Below are 22,422 nucleotides of genomic sequence, written 5' to 3' on the forward strand. Positions count from 1 at the left end.
TTCTTTCCTATCAGCTCAATGATGCCAAACACTCTCTCAACTACAACAGTCACAGATGTTCCTCTACTGGACACATTTCTCTAGAGTTGATGCTGAAGTTCATGACAGATCATTGTGTTCATCACAACACAGCGGTCAAATGTGTGAAATGAACAGCATCTTTTCTCCAAAGCAATAAGAGCACAAGCTTTGTTGTAGTCCAGACTTTAAAGTTAGGCATCTTTACAGATGATGATTTTAATAAATAGATAAAAACCTGCGCTGACAAACACTTGCAGTGCTGTGGATGTTTTCCAGGAGCCGCTGGAGGAGAAACGTGTGCAAAAGCAGAACAAAAGCTCCTGGAGACACAAACTGTGCTGCAACTACAGACTAAACCATGACTTGATGGAGCAACATGAGAAGAAATATTCCAGCTCTACGTGACGAATCTCACATTCTGCTTCTACAGCATCAGAACGCTCAGCTGCTTTCATGGGAAGAGCATCACTGGACACTTCTTTTCTGCTCTTTGTTGAAATGATTTAGACACTCCAGCTGAATAATGTTTAATCGGACAGATTTAAGGAAAGGATCATAAGTACACAGAAATAGAGCTAGTGACACAGAAGTGGCTCAACTTACCCACCATTAGGGGTATAGTATGTTGTCACTGGAGAATTTGAGTTTAAAATAAATAAATGACATATTAGTTTTTGTGCATTATCACAGAATGTCTATTCATTAAGAATGTTTCCATGCAGTGAAATATCCAAAATATCCCAGTGTTAAATTCTGAGACAACAAAATAAAGTTTACATAAAGGCGTTTTATTAGATAAAGAAAATATTAAATGTTTCTCATTGCAGTTCACCAAACTTTGTGTGTTTTCAGAAGAATATAATCATATGAAAAAAAAAGAACTGGATTCTATATTTTGAATAAACTACAGCATTTGATAGTTTATGGCTAATCTATAAAAATGTACATCAGCAATTCACCAACAAGTATGAAATACAGCTAGACAAACATAAATATAAATGCTGGTATACATTTACTTTAACATTGAACTCGTTTTACCTTCCCTGTAGAACATTTACTTTGATGTCCAAAAAACTTTAATTTATTTGTAATGTTACTATGAATTAATATTTAGAAATGAGTATATTTTGATAAGTTCAGATAAACCCATATCAGATCAAGAATCAGACCAATGTTCAAAAGTGGTAAAGCTTCTCTTTCTGAAGAACTGAGATGAATTCAGCTTTCACAGGATCTCTGTGTTTGCGTATAATGTCACAGAGCTTTCTCATGCTCTCCTGACTAGTTAAACTTTCATGTGTGATTTCTGAATATTGTTCTTCATGAATTAGTTCTTGCTGACACAGTTTATCTGCAATGATCTGGACATTTGTAACCCCCTGAATGAGATGTGGCCAATGTTTATCAAAATATCTTGCTTTATCTGCCTCACTATTCAGACACGGCTCGTCTCTCTTATGACGAATCTGATCACTATTCAGACGTGGCTCGTCTCTCTTAGGACGAATCAGATCATCTTTCTCAATCGTTGCAGTCCAGACAGTCTTCTGATCCTCTTCTCTGATAAGAGTCATTTGAAGATCATTCTCCAGACGAGTCTTGACCCTGAAGTAGTTTGGGGGAGCTTCTCTTGTGAGTATGATCCCTTCTTTGGGATGGATAGTGGAGGCACCAGAAACATCAAGAATGTGTGGCGTTTTCATCCGAAATGGCCTGCCAGGTCTGGGATGCCTGATGATGCGTGATGAAAACGATTTTTCAGTTTCCTCAATTTTTTTTTTTTCACAGGGATCAACTGGAAAAAAGTAGAGATTTAGAATAAGAGGATCTTTAGAACACATGTAGAGAAGAAGATCGCAGTGTTCGTCCCATCCCATTATCCAACTTATAATTAAAGTTGTAATAGAGAAGGATGGTTGGACAATCTTAGCATGGAATCGGGTCAACTGCACAGGTTCTGTGGTTATTCCCTCGTCTTTTACGGTGAGGACTTTCACAGCATCTTTGAGAGAGGGGTCAGACTCTCCTAAACAGGCGTAATGGGGCAGATGAACTTCCTCCAGTTTCCCTGAGATCACCGTCACATCAATCACTGGACCGATCCGGTTGCACTGCAGCCTCTCCAGCTCTGCGTTGAGGAAGAGTCCGTCTACGGTACGGTACTGAAGGGTGACGACACAGTCACAGACCCATCGCATTCTGGTCCTGACACACTCGTAATGGCCTGGGTCAGTGCTGACCCTGAACTTTGACCCTCCTTCATCTGTACAGGCCGACGGCTCAATCTGAAGCCACTGATCAGAATCAGCTATATGGACACAAGACTGACAGTTCAGCAGCGGGTGAATATCGAGCCCAGAAGGTTTGGGCTGAGAGAACCTGTGAAGAACCAGAAGAAGGCAGAAGCAAAGAGTCAGCTGCTTTTATTCATCTCAGTTAATGTTATTTTCAATGTTTATTAATACATTATTAAAATCAAAAGTTGTATCTGTCAATATTATTTAATGGACTTGAACTAACATGAACTAACAATGAACAGTTGACTAACTAACGTTAACAAATACAGTTAATGCATTAATGAATGTTAACTAATGGGACCTTATTGTAAAGTATTACCAACAATTCAAAACCAACAACATACAAACAGTTTACTATAAAAACTATTTTTTAGAGTCAGTTTGACAGAGAGAAAATATAAAGCTAGTATATAATGCTGCGACTGACACCTGTGCTGTCACTCCCTAATAACAAACAATCTAATATAACAAAAACATATATACTATAATGAGAGTTTAATTCACACATAATTGTCCAGTCATGTTTATGTTTAACTAGCCAACATGAACTCTATATTCTCCATCAATAAGCTCAAGCTGAATAATTGACACGGTTCATGAATTCGCCGTGTCTCTCTTGTCTGTGTTTATGTGTGTGTGTGGGTGGAGCCGCTGATCACTGTGCTGATCAGCACCCCAATCATGATTGATCAGCACGCCAGCTGCAGATGATCAGCACTGCCTATTTAGTCCCTCTGTTTTCACCTTGTCTTTTGTCAGATGTTTACTGTCTGTTCCCGCCTGTCCAGTTTCTGCCGCTGCCTGTTCGTTTGTCCTGCACGTTCGCATTTCCACCATCTTCATCTCCCGGATTATAGCCGCCATCATCTTCTGGTTCTTTGCCGCCTTCGTCACTCAACGCACGGGATCTTCACGTCGGGACTGGGCTGTACCACGGCGTCCCTGTGTCACTAAGAGTTTGTTTCCCTGGACATTGTTTCATCTCATCTTCATCATCTCTGTTCCTGTGTACCAATAAACTCACTTTTACTTGCATTTGAATCCATCTTATCATTTCATCACAGAATGATCTGACGCATTCTGACGCATCGTGCATTCAGCAAGCAACACCGATCTCCAGGAGTATTTATCACGCAGCAGCACCCGCATGGATCAACAGGAAGATAATCTGGCTCTAACAGGAAGAGCAGTACAAGCCTTGGTGACACAGGTGTCCGAGCTGACCCAACAGATTCAACACCTTGCTGTTCCCGCTGCGCCCAGCCCACCGCTGCGCCCAGCGACTAACTTCATGGACCGGTCACTAGCACTAACTCTAATAATTCCCATCACTCCACTTAAGAACACCATTTCCGTTAATGCCCTTAACGGTCAGGAACTCCCCACCATAACCTTTTCTACCAAGTCTATTACACTCATCACATCTGGCAACCACTCAGAATCTATATCATTTCTCCTCCCTGACTCACCCCTGGCCCCCATCGTCCTCGGCCACCCTTGGCTGGTTCAGCATAGCCCAAGGGTTGACTGGGGACACAATTCTGTCTCATCATGGAGTATTCAATGTCATGAGTCTTGTCTTGTGTCTGCCTGTCCGTCTGTGTCTTGTTCTGTTTTGCAGAAGGAGGCGGTGAATTTATCTAACGTGCCCTCAGAGTACCTCGACCTGAAGGAAGTGTTCAGTCCCGTGCTGCTTCTCTTCCTTCGCATCGTCCCTATGACTGTGCTATAGATTTACTCCCAGGTAAGTCTCCGCCTAAGGGCAAGCTTTACTCACTTTCTGCTCCAGAAAGGGAGGCCATGGAGAAATATATTTCTGATTCTCTAGCCTCCGGATTCATCCGCCCTTCCTCTTCTCCTGCGGGGGTGGGATTCTTTTTTGTGGGGAAGAAGGATGGTTCTCTGCGACCTTGTATTGATTACCGAGGGTTGAACAACATCATGGTAAAGAATACTTATCCTTTGCCATTGATGTCTTCAGCTTTCGAGAGGTTGCAGGGAGCATCCGTCTTCACAAAATTGGATTTACGTAACGCCTATCATTTGCTTCGCATCAGGAAGGGGGATGAGTGGAAAACCGCATTTAACACCTCCAGGGGCCATTTTGAATACTTGGTTAGGCCCTTCGGGCTGTCCAACTCCCCAGCGGTTTTCCAAGCACTCGTCAATGATGTACTGAGAGACATGGTTGATCAGTTCATATATGTCTACCTGGATGACATATTGATTTTTTCTTCATCTCTCCAGGAACACGTTCAACACGTCAGACGAGTGCTTCAGAGGTTGCTAGAGAATGTGCTTTTTGTCAAGGCGGAGAAATGCGCTTTTCATGCACAGTCTGTTCCTTTCCTAGGTTACATCGTCTCTTCTGAGGAAGTGCGTATGGATCCTGACAAGGTTAAGGCTGTGGTAGATTGGCCAAGTCCAGATTCCCGTAAGGCCCTACAGAGGTTTCTGGGGTTCGCCAACTTTTATCGGCGGTTCATTCGCAACTTTAGCCAACTAGCCGCACCTCTGACTGCCTTGACCTCCCCCAGAACAACGTTCAGGTGGTCCGATACAGCTGAGGCTGTATTCTCCAACCTCAAAAGTCGCTTTGTTTCGGCTCCCATCTTAGTCGCCCCTGATTCCTCACGTCAGTTCGTGGTGGAGGTCGATGCGTCAGAGGTGGAGGTAGGTGCAGTTCTATCCCAACATTCTTCCTCAGACGACAAGATGCACCCTTGCGCGTTTTTGTCCCATTGTTTATCACCTGTCGAACATAATTATGACATTGGTAACAGAGAGTTGTTGGCCGTCAAGTTAGCGTTGGAGGAGTGGCGTCATTGGTTAGAAGGGTCGGGGGTACCTTTTATCGTTTGGACCGATCATAAGAACCTTAAATATATTAGATCTGCTAAAAGACTCAACTCCAGGCAGGCTCGATGGGCACTTTTTTTCGGACGTTTTGACTTTTCTCTATCGTACCGCCCCGGGTCCAAAAACATCAAACCCGATTCCTTATCTCGCGTTTTTGATCCATCCGAACGCCCGGTTACTCCCGAGTGCATTTTGCCCGAGAAGATAGTTATCTCCACACTCACATGGGAGGTCGAGTCGAAGGTCAAGTCGGCCTTAGAAGGGGTAATGCCTCCGCACGGTTGCCCACCGAGTCCATTGTTTGTGCCGGAGGAGTTACGGTCCGAAGTATTTCGATGGGGTCATTGCTCCAACATTGCTTGTCATCCAGGAGTAAACCGGACTAGCTGTTTAGTAAAGCAACGATTCTGGTGGCCATTAATGGCTCACGACATTCGCAGTTTTGTTTTGGCTTGCTCAGTTTGTGCCATTGGTAAGACGTCTAACCGACCTCCTGATGGGTTACTCCATCCGCTGTCTGTCCCTTCGAGACCCTGGTCCCACATAGCGCTAGATTTTGTCACCGCCCTCCCGCCCTCTAATGGCATGACGGTTGTTTTAACCGTAGTGGACCGGTTCTCGAAGGCGGCACATTTTATTCCCTTGCCCAAATTACCTTCAGTCAAGGAGACAGCGGTGACTGTTGTAGACCACGTCTTTCGTTTACATGGCCTCCCGATGGACGTGGTCTCCGACAGGGGGTCCCAATTTGTGTCCAAATTTTGGAAAGAGTTCTGTAAATTACTAGGGGCTACAGTCAGTCTGTCTTCGGGTTACCATCCCCAGAGCAATGGTCAGACCGAGCGAGCCAACTAAGATTTGGAGAGAGTGTTGCGATGTTTGGTATCCAAGAATCCTTCATCCTGGAGCCAACAACTTTCTATGGTTGAGTACGCACATAACTCGTTACCAGTGTCATCCACGGGCCTCTCTCCATTTGAGTGTAGTCTAGGGTACCAGCCACCAATTTTTTCGAGTCTGGATTCCGAAGTCGCGGTCCCCTCCGCTCACACCTTCGTCCAGAGGTGTCACCGCACATGGACCAGAGCCCGTGAGACTCTGCTCCAGGTGGGGGCGCGCACTAAGGCTAAGGCCGATCGCCACCGGTCAAAGCCTCCCGTATACGTCGTGGCTCAAAAAGTGTGGCTTTCTACCAAGAACATTCCGCTCTGCTCCGTGTCTAATAAGCTAGCTCCCAAATTCATCGGCCCATTCACTGTCACCAAGATCATTAGTCCGGTGACAGTACGCCTCAAACTTCCTCCGGCGTACAGGAGAATTCACTCCGCCTTTCATGTCTCCAAATTGAAACCTGTTTTTCGTTCTCGCCTTAATCCGCCGGCCCTAGATCCCCCACCGCCGCGACTCGTAGACGGGGAACCCACGTATTCGGTTAATCGTATTCTGGACTCGAGACGGAGGGGACGTGGATTCCAGTAGCTGGTGGACTGGGAAGGTTACGGTCCGGAGGAGAGAAGTTGGGTTCCTGCTAGGGACATTCTGGATCACTCCCTTATTGATGATTACAATCAACAGGGAGGTTCCGCTGGGAGCGCCAGGAGGCGCTCTTAGGGGGAGGGGTACTGTCATGGTTCATGAATTCGCCGTCTCTCTCTTGTCTGTGTTTATGTGTGTGTGTGGGTGGAGCCGCTGATCACTGTGCTGATCAGCACCCCAATCATGATTGATCAGCACGCCAGCTGCAGATGATTAGCGCTGCCTATTTAGGCCCTCTGTTTTCACCTTGTCTTTTGTCAGATCGTTGTTGGATGTTTACTGTCTGTTCCCGCCTGTCCAGTTTCTGCCGCTGCCTGTTCATTTGTCCTGCACGTTCGCATTTCCACCATCTTCATCTCCCGGATTATTGCCGCCATCATCTTCCGGTTCTTTGCCGTCTTCGTCACTCAACGCACGTGATCTTCACGTCGGGACTGGGCTGTACCACGGCGTCCCTGTGTCACTAAGAGTTTGTTTCCCTGGACATTGTTTCATCTCATCTTCATCATCTCTGTTCCTGTGTACCAATAAACTCACTTTTACTTGCATTTGAATCCATCTTATCATTTCATCACAATAATGTGTCAAGTCTTCTATAAATCAGTGTTTTTAACTGTGGATATTTTCACAGAGGTGGACAGATAAAGACCATCAGCAGTCTGGGGTGGACAGAAATGTTCATTATCAAACATAATAAATGAGTTTGACTATAAAGAACTGGACTGTTTTACTGCTTACAACACAACTGTCTACAGTTAATTGTGCTTGATTGTAATTGAGGGAGTGCTGGAATAGATCAAGTAATACTGAGTGAATTTGACTATTTCTGTCTTATTCCTCGTCTGCAGGAATATTAATAGTAAAGAAGATCACACTACAGCTAGAAAATTACAGAAAAGAGCAAATTACAGTTTAGAGATCATGTGTCCATCAGGAGCTTTTGAGAAATACCAGTAAATCAGTCTGAGCTTTGAGGCCACAAAACTCTGAAACTGAATGAAACAATAGATTTACCTCAAAACTAATTAAAATGAAAAATGATTTGTTTATAGTTCCTGCACATGAGACGTGTTCTTTTTTTAAACAAAGAAAAAAATAGATATATTTATTGGTATTGGCCAAAATATGTTAAAAACATATATGGTGCATCGCTAGTGTTTAGTGATGTATGAAGAACAGAGGATTGAACTATTATTCAGTCTGGCAAAATCCTTCACTAAGACACAGTATATTTCACTCACCCGGTTGTGTGTGTATCACTGTTGTTTCTCTCAGGACGCTGTTTAATGTCACACAGAGAAACTGAGGAGTTATAATCAAGTCTAAATCCAGCATAGAGGGGTTCAGTGAATGTGGTGTTGAATGTGTGTAAATGTGTGAGTGTGTGTGTGTCAGAGACGCTGTAGAAGGACAGAGTGCTGGCCAACATGTCCAGATAGACTCCTGCTCTATTAGAGGATGAACAGACAGCAGGAATCTCAGTGAAGTTCTTATTGTGCCAGACAATAAATCTGTTATTAGAGCAGTGCAGACTCCAGGATTTGTCATTCCATCCAAAAACACAGTAATCACTCCGTCCTTTCCTGCTGAAACCTTTATATGTCACTGATATGACAGCTCGTCCGCTACATTCAGCCTCCCAGTAACAGCGTCCAGTCAGACTCTCTCCACACAGAACCTGAGAAATAACATCAAATCTCTCTGGATTATCAGGATACGGCTGATGATCTTTCACACGCGTCACTGTCCTGTTCTCATCAGACAGAATGAGACGAGTGTGTGCTGTGTTTGGATCCAGTGTGAGATCACAGGCCCCTGAACACAAGAAGAGAGAAACATTTCACTGAATGAGACAAATCAACAACAAATCACTAAAGGATTGTGTGTGTAGACCTACATTTGTGTAATCCTGCTGTAATTCTGAACTCTCCACAATGATCCACACTATAAAATACATACATGATTCATATTAATTTTAAAGGAAAGACAAAAAAGAAAAAGAAACACACTCAATCTGTTCTGTGACACAAACTTAGTTCTCCCAAAATAATTGTTTCTATCGGTTGACTCACTGCAGTCGAGTTGACTGAGCTACCAAACTGTCAGGTACCCATATTTGCACAATGCTAGTGTAGAGCGCTGCAGTGATGACGCATTTCTTTATGTTTACATCACTCTAAAAACAATAGCTTTTGAATTTGCTGAAAATAAACTCTGTGACCTACAAAAGCTTACAACTCTCACACATTTTGTCCATCATGATAATCTATGGAAGAAAAATAAATTCAAATGTATTTGAACTGCACTAATTGAAAAAAAATCCATTGCATTAACCCCCTGAAGTCGGCGGTATCGCCGGCGATACCAGCTCGCTTTTTTTTTATCAGTGTAAAAGAAACTCATAAATACTCTGTTGACTTTGATTTTCCATAGGAGTTTCATACATCAATCGATTCTGTTAAATGTGTATTATTTTTCTGTATATTCACAATAAAAACAAAGTGTTGTGCTTTTCGCCAAATTAAGAAAAATAATCACGGAGCGAGTTCTGCCTTCTCTCTGTCCGTGTAGTCCATTCTGAAACGCGTCCGAAAATGAATCATAACTCAGCGAATACTTCTCACACAGGCACGTGATATATGTCTTTATGAAGCTTGAAATCTCTTCTTTTAAATGAAGTAATTAATAAAAAAAACAAATGTTTTCAACTCATGTAATCCGTTTGAAAGCAAGGAGAGGTACCGTTTTTTCCTTCTGCCTAATTATCTCTATAATGAACTGAGGCCGCCCCGCCCCCGGCGCTATTGACATGGTAAATAGTTTAGGTGATCTATGCTTCGCACCCGCCCCCCGATCAATGCCTTGAAAACACGAAGTTTCATCAGATCAGATTCACTGATAGTTCATCGCGTTTAGAGAGGATGACGTTTAAAGACGCCCTTCAGATGATCCTGGACAGCGAGGAATAACTCACCTTGGCTTTTCCTCAGAGGAAGATTGTAACTCAGACGAACGGCAGCATGTTCAAGAGCGAATTGATCACGCCGAGTAAACACCGAGTTTTCACGTGAGTAAATACGTGAACTCAAGTGGTCTAGTGGTAGAACATTTGCCTAGTGTGTCAGAGGTTCTGAGTTCGAATCCGCACTCATATAGTTTTTTTTTTTTTGTCAAATCAGATTATGTTTATCAGTGGTTGTATATCAGGCAGAGACACGTGTGTGTGTATTTTGTTTTGTAATTTCACTGGAACGAAAAGAGAGTCTCCACAACGGATTGAAGCGCGCGTCCGAGTGAAGACTGCGCGAGCCTAAAACAAACACAGTATCCGCGTCTGACTCGCGGGAATCCACGGCGCAAACCTGTGAGGGGCTGTGTTTTCTCGAGCCCCTTATCAGCTCGAGAAAACACAAGTTTATTCAGATCATTACTTGTTTACACCGTCTCGCAGCGCTGTGAGGAATAATAATAATAATGGAAAATGTCCCTCAAAAGGTAGATGTAAACAAACTATTAAAAGGTAAATATAATTTTTTTTTCTTTAAATAATTTTTATTGTGTTTTATTAGTAACAAATTTGGGGAGAGGATAAATATTCCAAAACTGAAAATACAGTATGAGAATTTACTGCACAATTACTAGACATGTTTACCTTGGATATTATACAATTTACAAGCACAATTTGTGGAAAAAAAAATGTATATAAAAAATATAAATAAAATTTATTTTTGTGTATAAATATATACACATATATATGTGTGTGTGTATGCACATATATATATTTGTATAAGCAACGTATTAAACTGCAAATTAGCATTTATATTCCTTATAATAAAAATGAAAGACCTATGTTACAGACATATGAAAGACAACATTTCGTTGATTAGTTTTGGATAGATTATACATTTTTACTGTAAAATATCTGCCACCTCAAATAAGCTTTTATTTGCCAATTTTTTTGTCAAAAATAATCAAATAATCAATCAAATCCTTAACTTTGAAATATGTATGATAAAATGTATACTTTAGTTTGTACAAAGAAAGATTACACTTGAATTGTTGTTTATTTAAATATTTACAAGGTAGATGTAAACAAACTATTAAAAGGTAAATATAAGCCTTTTCTTTAAATAATTTTTATTGTGTTTTATTAGTGACAAATTTGGGGAGAGGATAAATATTCCAAAACTGAAAATACAGTATGAGAATTAACTGCACAATTACATGTTTTCCTTGGCTATTATAGGCCAAATTGCAAGCACAATATGTGGAAAAATAAAAAAGAATTGAGATGCTTCCAACTGTTGCTCTTGCATTCTTGTGGCTCAGTGACTCACCTGAATGAATGGCTCATTAAGTATGCGGTCCTCAGGTGTGAACCACTACATATGTATGATCGTCGACGCCCACTCGAATATTGCCTTTCCAAACAGAAAGTGCTTTGCAAAATTCAAATCAATGTATTGTGTTATGTGAAGGATTAGGCAGGGTGATTTTCACATAATTTTGAAGAAAAAACACTAGGCGATGACATCCATTAGACAAAAGTCTTATTGGCACATATTTAGTGTGTGTTTTGTGGTCTTATTTCAGAAACTTTAGTTTTTAGTTTTTTCAATAACCACGCATAAACATTATTCTCTCAAAAATGCAGACATGTACATTCTTGTTGCTCACATATTATGGTAGCCCTGTTTGTGCTAAATAGTGTGTAATTTTTTTTTGCCATTACTATGTTTATAAGCAACTGAAAAAAGCACAAATGTCAGGGCATGTCAGAACATCTCAAGGACCCCAAAAACACCTCAGACCCCAGAGGGTTAACAGTGCTTGCATTTGAATGCATTGTATTTCCAGGGCTTGCATTTTTAGGGGCTGAAAGTCAATGTGGTTGTATATTTAAGCTGTGAATATTTCAATTCAAAACATTTCACACAAATGTTTGCCTTGCAGACTTCACTTCGAAAATATTCAGTCTGTTTAGAAATGCAGCCTATACTATTCGACAGGCAATATTCTGTCCATATTATTTCAGTTTACAAATTCGCTTCCACAAATTCAGTAGTTCAAATTCGGCAGAATATTCAATGTTGCAAATCTGGGAACTGCAGGAATAGCAGTAGAGTACCGATGCATAATATCCATCTGCTTTTAGTTGGCTCAGCAGCAGGTGGTGAGAGCACGTGTTTGTTGAGGAACACCAAAGCAACAGGTAGGGCAAGTCATTAATTCACAAAAACTAATTTGCAGAAATGGAGCAATCGGTAAGTATATGTTATGATTATCAAGGCCGGTATATATATATATATATGTGAAAAAGCTGCGTTTATGTTTAATTCAACATCGTCATGGTTACTTTCCTCGTGTAGGATACATTTAGCAGCTTTCTCTACCGCAAAGAAAACTCAAAATATTTATAATTTTGTACTTTTACTCAAATAAAATCCAATGTTTTATGTTTTATTAGGGTATCTATATTTTTACTCAAGTACGTGATTTGTGTACTTTGTCTACCACAAATGCCGGCCAAAGGCATACGCAAAGAAAGAAGGCGAGGCTTCAGTACATTTTTGTGTTGTCACCATGTTGTGGAGATGTTATGTGTTTGGCTGCGAGAGTAAAACCCCTTTGTTTAGCCTTGCGAAAATGGATGAATTTAGGAATTTATGGTTAAGATGTATTTATAACAAACTTCCTTAGCAGTACAACCCAAAAGTTAGCTTGTGTACAGCACATTTTACAGAGCTGCAGTACATTTTCTGTTGCAGGTCATCCAGTTGCAGGTCATCCAGAAAATGGATGAATTTAGGAATTTATGGTTAAGATGTATTTATAACAAACTTCCTGAGCAGTACAACCCAAAAGTTAGCTTGTGTAAAGCACATTTTACAGAGCTGCAGTACATTTTCTCCCAGCTTCCTGAACCTGGAAGAGTACAACCACAGCTATACACTCCTAAATTAATTAGAAATTTACACTTCTATATTTTAAAACTGTATTTTATTGTATTACTCCCAATAAACAATAATAAACTATTAAAATCGAATCATATGACCCCTTTAATAACGACTACATCCAAATGAGAGCAATCAACTTGTGGTCAGATCACCTGAGGCAGATCTTAATACCAGGAGTAAACCGGGCCTCTTATTGTCCCACATACTTGAGTATCTGCAGGGAACAGTTTGGATCCTTCAGTTTGTCAGAGAGCTTGACTCCTGATTCTCCTGGGTGATTGAAGCTCAGTTCCAGCTCTCTCAGGTGTGATGGGTTTAAACTCAGAGCTGAAGACACATAACCACAGCCTTCCTCTGTCACCATACAGCCTGATAACCTACGGATACATACAGTCATATCATCTACAGACAGACATCTACATTATGATCAGCTGACTGTGAATCATCTCTTATATGTTCTTAATACTTCAGTATGTGCAGCTGACAGTTTGGGCTCTTCAGTCCTTCAGAAATAATCTTCACTCCTGAATCCTGCAGGTCATTGTTACTCAGATCCAGCTCTCTCAAGTGTGAGGGGTTTGAACTCAGAGCTGAACACACATAACCACAGCCTTCCTCTGTCACCATACAGCCAGACAACCTACAGACACACACAGTCAGATCATCCACAAACACACATCAACATGACAGACTGATTGTAAATTATCTCTTATATGTACTTAATACCTCAGTATGTACAGCTGACAGTTTGGGCTCTTCAGTCCTTCAGAAATAATCTTCACTCCTGAATCCTGGAGGGCATTGTTACTCAGATCCAGCTCTCTCATGTGTGAGGAATTTGAACTCAGAGCTGAAGACACATAATCACAGCCTTCCTTTGTCACCATACAGCCAGACATCCTACAGACACACACAGTCAGATCATCTACAGACACACATCAACATTATGACTGGCAGACTGTAAATTATCTTTTATATGTTCTTAAATACCTCAGTATCTGCAGCTGACAATGTGGGCTTTTCAGTCCATCAGAGAGCAGCTTCACTCCTGAATCCTGCATGGCATTGTTACTCAGGTCGAGCTCTCTCAGGACAAAGTTTGAGGATTGTAGAGCTGATGACACAATTTCACAATCCTGACCAGTGAGATTACAACCAGCAAGACTAGAAGAAATTAAAAACAGCACAATAAATTGGCAATACAAAAATAAAAGTCAAATGTTGTGAAATTTTTCAGACAGAATATAATCCTTGATTTGAAAACAGCATTTACATTTAGAAATGCTCTCAGTCCACACTGTTTGTATGTTGTCAGCGTAAAACCACATAAAAGCTAAATAAAATGGTGCCAGACCAAAATGCAAATTATTACCGTATTCCCTGGGATTTCCCTGTTATCAAGAATTATTGAACAGGGATACACATTGACCTAATTTTTTAATGTGTAAATGTGTTTATCCACTTGGAGTAGCATCTTCAAAAAGCTGTTTTTGCTGGACAAAAACACTATCTCAGTATGGACGGAAGCACAAATAGAAAAAAGAAAAGAAAAATATGTTCTAAAAATTATACGGATTAATATGGTCGCAGCCAAAACCTGAGTAAACAAGTCATCCACTCTGAGGAATTTGTCTTTCTACAAAAACAAAGCTATAAAAGGAGTGATCAGTTCCTTTTCTCTTGCCTCATCTATCCATACCCCCATGTGCCACGGTCGCCATGACCGGTTCCCCCGGAGAAGGGGAGGGGGGGGAGTAGAGCGCAGTCTCGTGGGTACCCCCCGGCCTGCGAGGGGCGATGGGGGTATGTGGCGAGCAGGACGGTGGCGTGATTGATAATGAGCGACACCTGCGCGACGCACCGGTCTCGTATCTCTCACGGAGGAGCGGAAGCATAAAGGGGGAGAGACAACAGTGGAGATCGAGAGAGGCCAGGCCTGGATTTTATTTTCATGTTTATGTTTTATTTGATGTGACAGCAGTCGTCCGTGAGGGGCAAGCCTGACCTGCTGAAAGAAAGGCTCAAAAGCAGAGTGTGGCGAGTCAAGCTCCCCCTTGTAAAGACTGGGGACCGGCTCGTCGTGCTCAGCAGCCTCATAATAGACCTGAAACAAAAGTCCTGACGTTTTTTTGTGCCCAGGGGGTAGCGGTTTCCAGCAAATTGTTGGATGATCTGTCGTTTTCTGTTATTGCCCAGGACACAGAAAATTTAACATCCACCCAACTGGAAGTTTTAAAATTAGTACCCCTTTAAAGATACTTTCGCAGCATGAAAGCTACTGCCGGGTATCTCTCTCAGGGTCCTAAATACAGTAAAAAGGAATACACTGCCCTACTCATTTTAAAGGCCTAGTTCCCATTACCGTAAAACCGGAGTAGGCTCATCTGCTATCACATTCATTATGACGTTATGGAATGAGATTGATATAAAAACATGTAGCCTAATGTTTGGTGCATTTTGCTTTTCAAATAAACAGAGCGAGTGACTCAAACTCACAGCGCTTGTAGAGACCATTTACTGAAGCAATCGAGCCACTCCTCACTATGAATCATTATTGTTAACACATTATAAACATCTACGTTTGAGCAGATATCCACAAACACAGCAAATGCTGGTCTAAACATTATAATATTTATCATGTTAGTGTAAACACTCATACTAGCCTACTTTTATATCACACTGTGTTTTATATTATAGAGCATAAAAACATCCTTGTGTCGTACGTGTATATTTATTTAGCATTCAAAGGTTACCTACCTGTCTATAGTTATTCATATCTATATTTCCACACGTTTCTGCCGATTTCATACATTTTAGTCTAGCTAGTTCAACTAGTACAAGTACGCTAACTATTATAAGTGGGAATTAATTTCTTACCTTAAATATCTATCTTAACTTCAAATCACATTCTTCTTCTTCTGAGGTAAATCCAATGTAAGCTCACAGCATGTCTTCCAAACTCGATGAAAAGCAGAGCAATGATGAAGTCTGATGCTTTGTTTTGAGGTAATGAGGGCGTTTAGAGGCTCACGTTCCTTCACGTGGACGATTAGCAGTTGAATCACTTGTTTGCACGTGGGTGTGGTCACATTAGAGATAATGAGGACGCGCTTGAGAAACTGGACCTCTCGTTGCTTTCATACGGATTACTTAAACAGAGAATATTTGTTTTTGATATGATTACATCATTTAAAAATAGAGACTTTCTACCTTCTAAAGACATAACTCTCATGTCTGTGTGGCAAGTATTCGCTGAGTTACAGTTCATTTTCTGTCGTGTTTCAGAATGAACTTCACACTGAGAGAGACACCAGAACGCGCATCATGTTTATTTTCATTATTTTGCGAAAAGCACAACATTTTGTTTTTATAATGTGTACACAAATAAAAGTACACATGTAACAGTTTTGAATGATGTATAACACTTGTATGTATGACAAAAATCGACAGAGTTATTTCAGTCTCTTTTGCACTGATAAGAAAAAAAGCGAGGTGTTGGTGCTTGACCACTGACGCCAGGGGGTTAAAGATGCATGTTTTCACATAGATATATTGGCACAACAGAGAAAGTTCCTAAGGTTTGTTTTTGAGGGCGAAGCTTACAACTCTTGGGTCCTTCCATTCGAACTAGCCTTGTTACATAGATGATTGGTTGATACTGGCCCAATCTCAAAAGCTTGCGCTTTGACATTTGACAAATTGATCCCTGCTGATCTTCTCTCTCTGCAGAAAAGTGTTCTTTCTCCGGCCCAGAGGGTAACGTGCTTGGGGGTTAAATGGGACTTACCATTTTAAACACCATAAGCAACATTAGACTAGGTCAGGACATTACATAGGTCTCATGGCAGCTGCGTTCACAGTGATCCCTATGGGCCTTTTACACATGAGAACACTTCAGTTGTGGCTCAAAGCTGGGGGATTTCATCCACACAATCCCCAAAGGCAAATAAGGGCAAGGAGACGTGCTGATTGCTTTGTACCCTTTCTAAAAATCCATGTTTATGGTAAGTCACGCTCTGAACGCTTCATGCACTTTCTAAAATCCATGTTTATGGTAAGGGTTAAGCGCTGCTGTTTTGTTCTCTTTCTATGTGGCTCAGACCCCAGTTCCTCACCTGGGTTCCCACTCTAGGTGCGTGTTGTCGTCACAAGATGATAACGGGCAGACACTTCTCTGTCAGGCTGGGTAGCAGTCTTAGGTGGCCGTCCAATCCAACGGATCTGGGGTGGCATCACCTTTTTTGGCACATCAATTGCCTCGAATTGATGGCTGTATTTCTGGCCCTGAAGTACTTCCCCCAGCAGTTAAGCGGCTACCATGTCCTAGTGCAGGTGGAAAATTATATGGTAGTAACCTACAAAAATCGGCAGGTGGACTGTTTTCGCACCGTCTAACAGGCTCCACTTTAGAGTCAGGACAAGTTCTGGTCCCTTAGGGCATTTTACAACCTTGGGAGTAGATAAAGTTGAGGTGACCTCTTCGCCTTTCTAGGAACAGCGCAATGTCCCCTTTGCTTCTCTCTAAATCACCATGCTTCTAGGAGTCCTGGCCAAGGTTCATCATCAAGGGTCCTTGCCTCTTATTGATAGCGCCTTGTTGGCTGAACAGAGTTTGGTTCTCGCGATACCGAACAGGAGGGACCTTCAGTCTCAAATGCAGGGCACAATATCCCCAGCCCGATTTGTGGAACCTTCATGTTTGGCCCCGGAAGGGTACCAACTGAGGGACACTGGGTTTTCAGCTGATGTCATAGACACCATTCTCAGTGCTAGGGCTTCCTCCACTAGAAGAAGCTATGCCAATAAATGGGGTGTCTTTGAAAGGTGGTGCACTGCACGTAATGCATATCCATTTAATTGCCAGATTGCTTCAGTTATGGACTTCCTGTAGGAAAGATTTTCAGCAGGCACATGACCCACCCCTCTCAGGGTTTATGTTGCCGCTTTTTTGGCTTGCCACGCCTTGATTGACGGGGTGCCAATCAGGAAGCATCCTCTGCTTGCCCGCTTCATTCGTGGAGTCAGGCGACTGAGGCCTCCTGTTAGAACCAAGATCACTTCATGGGACTTAGCTATAGTCCTTGAGGTTCTGGTCGAGACCCGCTTTGAAGCTCTAGAGTCAGCGCCTGACAAGCTTCTGACTCCCAAGATGTTTTTTCTTATGGCTATCGCTTCTTTGAAAAGAATTGGGGATTTGCAGGCTCCGTCTGTCTTGCCATCCTGCTTTTACTTTGCTCCAAGAATGGTGAAAGCAATTTTGCATCCTCATCCTGACTACCTGGCTAAGGTTACTTTTTCGTTCACAACGCCGGATCAAGAGAAACTTCACAGGCCATATCCAGTCCATGCTCTTCAGGCCTACGTCCACCGCAATAGCCAGTGGCGTAGGTCAGAGCAACTATTCATTTGTCATAGGGGCAGTAACAGGGGGCGGCCACCACTAAACAGACAATTTCACATTGGGTGAGGGATACTATTGCCCTTTCCTATGAGGCATGTGGTCAAACTTTGTCAGTAGGCATCAGGGCTCATTCAACTAGGGAGGGTCGCCTCTTCCCGAGCCTTGGAAGGGGGTGACCCCCTGCAGCATGTTTGTGATGCGGCAGGCTGGTCCTCTCCGCACACATTTATAATATTTTAGTTTGGTTGTTCATGCCACTCCGGGCTCACATGTCCTTGAGTCAACATCACAAGCTCATGTCTGAGAGCTTTCAAGTTCTTGTGAGCACACACTACACAACCGTGAGGGGTCCAGATACCTTTAGGCAGTTGTTTATCTAGTTTTCAGAAGTAGTTGAATCTAGTTTATAGTTTAGGAGCAAACATTTTCTCTCTCATTAGAATTTTTTAAGCGGTCATGACATGAGACATACATTTTCCTAAATCTTTTGACATTTAAGAGGTATTTGTACTATTGAAGTATCCTGCAGGATCCATAGCTTAAAACGTCCTCAGAATTAAAAAAAAAAGAATTCAATCAAGTTCCAAAAATGGCTTGTTAGGATATTGTGGGTTTTGTGACGTCACGTGGGCAAATACATTTGCATATGACCACCTCTAGAGCAAGACATCAACAAACAGTTTTACATCTTTGCACCACAAGCTCTGCCCACTGGCGATCAGTCACTTTGATGCATCCTGTTTAAAAAGCTTGTTTGCTTCTCTATACAGACTCCAGAAAGCCTCCAGCGTCAAAAACAGGGGATGGTTTATTTTTTAATGGCACCCTGGATCACATCAGAGGATTATGTGTTTGTTTGGAGCATTTTACTGCATATTGTTTTGTAAATGAGGCACAGTGTTAGAGAGGGTTTGCAAAAAAACTTGAGCAAAGATAAAGCAGCCACTGTATTGGATCTGACAGCAGCTAGATCTCAAAGCAAAAGTATTTTCATAAAAGCATAAGCAGTTTAATAATCCTTTGTCTAAATTTTATATGTGAATTTTAAAAAACAGAAGAGGGCATTGATACTTTTTTCTTTGTAATGACATTAGTCAATTATACTAATTACACAATTATACTCCCTCCTGACAGAGGGAATGGTTAATACAGATTTCACAAGCTGAGAATATTTGTTTTTTATATACATTACTTCATTTAAAAGAAGAGAATTCAAGCTTCATGCCTGTGTGTCTGTATGCCTGTTTGACTGAGTATTCGCTGAGTTATGGTTCATTTTCAGACGCGTTTCAGAATGGACTTCACTGACAGAGAGAAGGCAGCACTCGCTTCGTGTTTATTTTTCTTTATTTGGCAAAAAGCACAACACTTTGTTTTTATTGTGAGTATACACCAAAAAAAATACACACTTAACAGGATCGATTGATGTATAACACAAGCATATAAGATAAAAATTTATATATTTTTTTCACTGATAAGGAAAAAAACGAGCCTATCGCGCCGGCGCGACAGCCGACCTCAGGGGGTTAATTTCAGACAGAGGGTCAGAATGAGGTTGAAAAATGTATGTAGATTTGTGGATTTTTATGAAAAAAAAATAAAAAAATCCATGTCATGATCCATTTAAAGATGTTAGATACATTATTAAAAAGGATTCTTTAGCCATTAATACGTAATTATTAGCCATTAATAAGTCTTGGCTTTCTCACCCCATATAACACAAAGTGTGCCAGGAATCTGGGCTTTCTATTTGACTCCAGTTTAAAGTTTGACTAACAGATTTTAGCTGTTGTCAAGTCATGCTTTTACCAACTTCGCCTTCTTAGTAAAGTGAAGCCCATTTTATCAAGGAGTAATTTGGAAACAGCTATTCATGCATTTGTTACATCTAGGCTTGATTACTGTAATTCTCTGTATTATTGCATTTCTCAGGCGACCTGAGTTCAAAGTACGACCACATAACACCTATTTTAATGTCTCTGCACTGGCTTCCGGTAAAGTATAGGATTGAGTTTAAAATGTAATTATTTGTCTACAAAACCCTGAATAATTTAGCACCTCAATACTTAACGGATCTTTTGATTCCGTACACTCCATCTAGAAACCTGAGATCCTGTGACCTTGGCCTTCTCACAGTTCCTAAAGTAAAACTTAAAAAAAAAAAAAAATCACGCTTTTGCCGCTGCTGGGCCGAAGCTGTGGAACAGCATTCCTCCTTCTATTAGGCATGCCCCATCTATCTATACTTTTAAATCAGTGTTAATTTTGGCAGCCAATTTTGATTTAGTCTTAGTCTTCATCTTCAGATGAAAATGCTTATTGGTCTTAGTCACATTTTAGTCTTTTTGTCTTTCATAGTTTTAGTCTAGTTTTAGTTGACGAAAAGTCATTGCATTTTTTGTCAACTTTTAGTCATTACTTTGTCAAACTGCAGTTACCGACATTAATTTTGGTAGCTATTTATATGTAGTCTTTAGACAAAAAAATGTCCTTATAATTTTTATCTCTAGGCCAATTCAATTATGCTTATGAGAAATTTAAATTAAGGTAACAGGCTGTATTGACATTGCACTCTTTAGCAGTAGAACTTGTGCAATTCTACATACCCCTTTTCCTTAGTTCAGTGGTTCAGTGTTTTCAGAGTGCCCTACCCCCTGGCCCTGGTACCCCCTCTCTTCCACTTGGACTGCAGTCACACCTTTTCCATTAAGGGACAATATTTGCCCCCTTTAATCGATTTTTCCAGTTCATTTTTTTTTACCTTTATAAGTACCTTTATAAAGTAAATATTGCTTTAAATTAAACAATGTTCAATAATAAATATGCAATGATGGTAAAAGCTAAGTGATACTTTTAAATATTACATTAAAATCGCCAGTAGGTGGCGGTAAGTCACTGTCTTTATGAGTGAGTCATGGAGTCATTCATTCATTCAGTAACAACGCAAGTTACTATATTTATGAACGGGTCATTGAATCTCACGATTCGTTTAAAGCCACAGATTCGTTCACGAATCACCGCTGTGTGCTGCAGTTCTGGTATGGCTTTCGTTGCAAAATAGAGCAATAAGCCTACTGACAATACTGTTTTAAATGTAGTACATCACTTAATGTTACCCTTCTGTTTGTTGAACTGTTGTATAAATCAATGTCACATTTGAAATTGTGTGGATATTCAGGAAACATTGCATTCTTGCTCGTATAATATGAAAACACTGCTGGAAATCAGCCTGCATTTTGATCGCAGATTTAGTCGCACAGATAGCGCGGCTCGTGGAAGAACACAGACCGACTGAATGACACTTTAATTTAAGTAGAAAATCTCAAATGAAGAACTCCAGTTTACTAGTTAGTGTTTTCAGATCATCCGCGCTTCTTCAGCAGTGTAGAGAGCGCGCGCGCATGGTTGCCAGATACTATTGAAAAGACCAGGTAAAAAACGTGTTCTTTTAACAGAAAAGCTCTAACTGGGGGGTTAAATTATTGAAATCTGGCAACCGTAAGCCTGAACGCTCATAAAAACAGTCAATGTGTTGTCGTCTCCTTTATTTGACACAAACAAGTGGTTTTGGTCAAGTTTTAAAAAAAATTTAAACACATTTCAGTCTCGTCTTTTTTCGTCAACGACATTGCATGTGTTGATCAGGGCCGGATCTACCATACGGGCAATCTGGGCACGTGCCCAGGGGCCCTTGCGCAGAGAGGGGCCCTCCGTGATCGGAGGTTTTTTTTTTTTTTTTTTTTTTTTGTGCGCCACACGCTACATAAAAATAGTATACACAAGGCTTGGCCTCGATCTTGATAATTATCCAATCAGAATAAAAAAAAAAGTGTATATTACATATCTTATTCATGCAAATGCTTTTAAACAATTCATGTGCGACAAGACAAAAGTGTGACTGTGACACACACACACAGACACAGAAAGACGCGCGCGCACGCCAGTATCGTGCGCACAGACAGCACGCCAACACAGTTATCTTTCGTGCTTGAACTTACAATAACACACAATTATGCCACAATGTCCGTTTTATCGAGTATCTTCATAACATAAGAGCTGTCTCATGATGAACGTGAAGAGTTGTCGCGAGAATGAGGCGCGTGTGAGATCCGCGTCTCCGTCAGCTGGTCTTAAAGAGACAGCAGCCAATAAAGCTTTCTGTCAGTAAAGTTAATCAAAGAACAAAAAGAACAGAGAAAATGACTCACTGCTGTTGACTAAAGTTTTTTTTGTTGTTGTTGTTGTTGCTATAATAAAGATTAGTCTATATTTAATTTATAATTTATGCAGTGCAGTTTGATAACTTTATTCAATTTCGGTATATGTCCAAGGTCTACCTGTTAGACAGGCA

General features: G+C 41.1%; 1 protein-coding gene across 1 annotated transcript in view; it reads right to left on the minus strand.

The window, feature by feature from the left end:
- Positions 1-538: 538 nt before the first annotated feature.
- LOC311286305 (NACHT, LRR and PYD domains-containing protein 1 homolog) overlaps positions 539-22,422 on the minus strand; it is a 31,611-nt gene continuing 9,727 nt past the window's right edge. Inside the window, exons 4-10 of the mRNA XM_084402444.1 lie at positions 13,661-13,834; positions 13,397-13,570; positions 13,137-13,310; positions 12,877-13,047; positions 8,611-8,657; positions 7,955-8,528; positions 539-2,400 (exon numbers count right to left, since the gene is read on the minus strand). Coding sequence (XP_084258570.1) covers positions 1,197-2,400; positions 7,955-8,528; positions 8,611-8,657; positions 12,877-13,047; positions 13,137-13,310; positions 13,397-13,570; positions 13,661-13,834 — 2,518 coding nt within the window. The 3' untranslated portion in view covers positions 539-1,196. The remainder of the gene's footprint in view (positions 2,401-7,954; positions 8,529-8,610; positions 8,658-12,876; positions 13,048-13,136; positions 13,311-13,396; positions 13,571-13,660; positions 13,835-22,422) is intronic.

Source organism: Rutilus rutilus, assembly GCF_951802725.1.
Source record: "Rutilus rutilus genome assembly, chromosome: 2".
Taxonomy (NCBI): Eukaryota; Metazoa; Chordata; class Actinopteri; order Cypriniformes; family Leuciscidae; genus Rutilus; species Rutilus rutilus.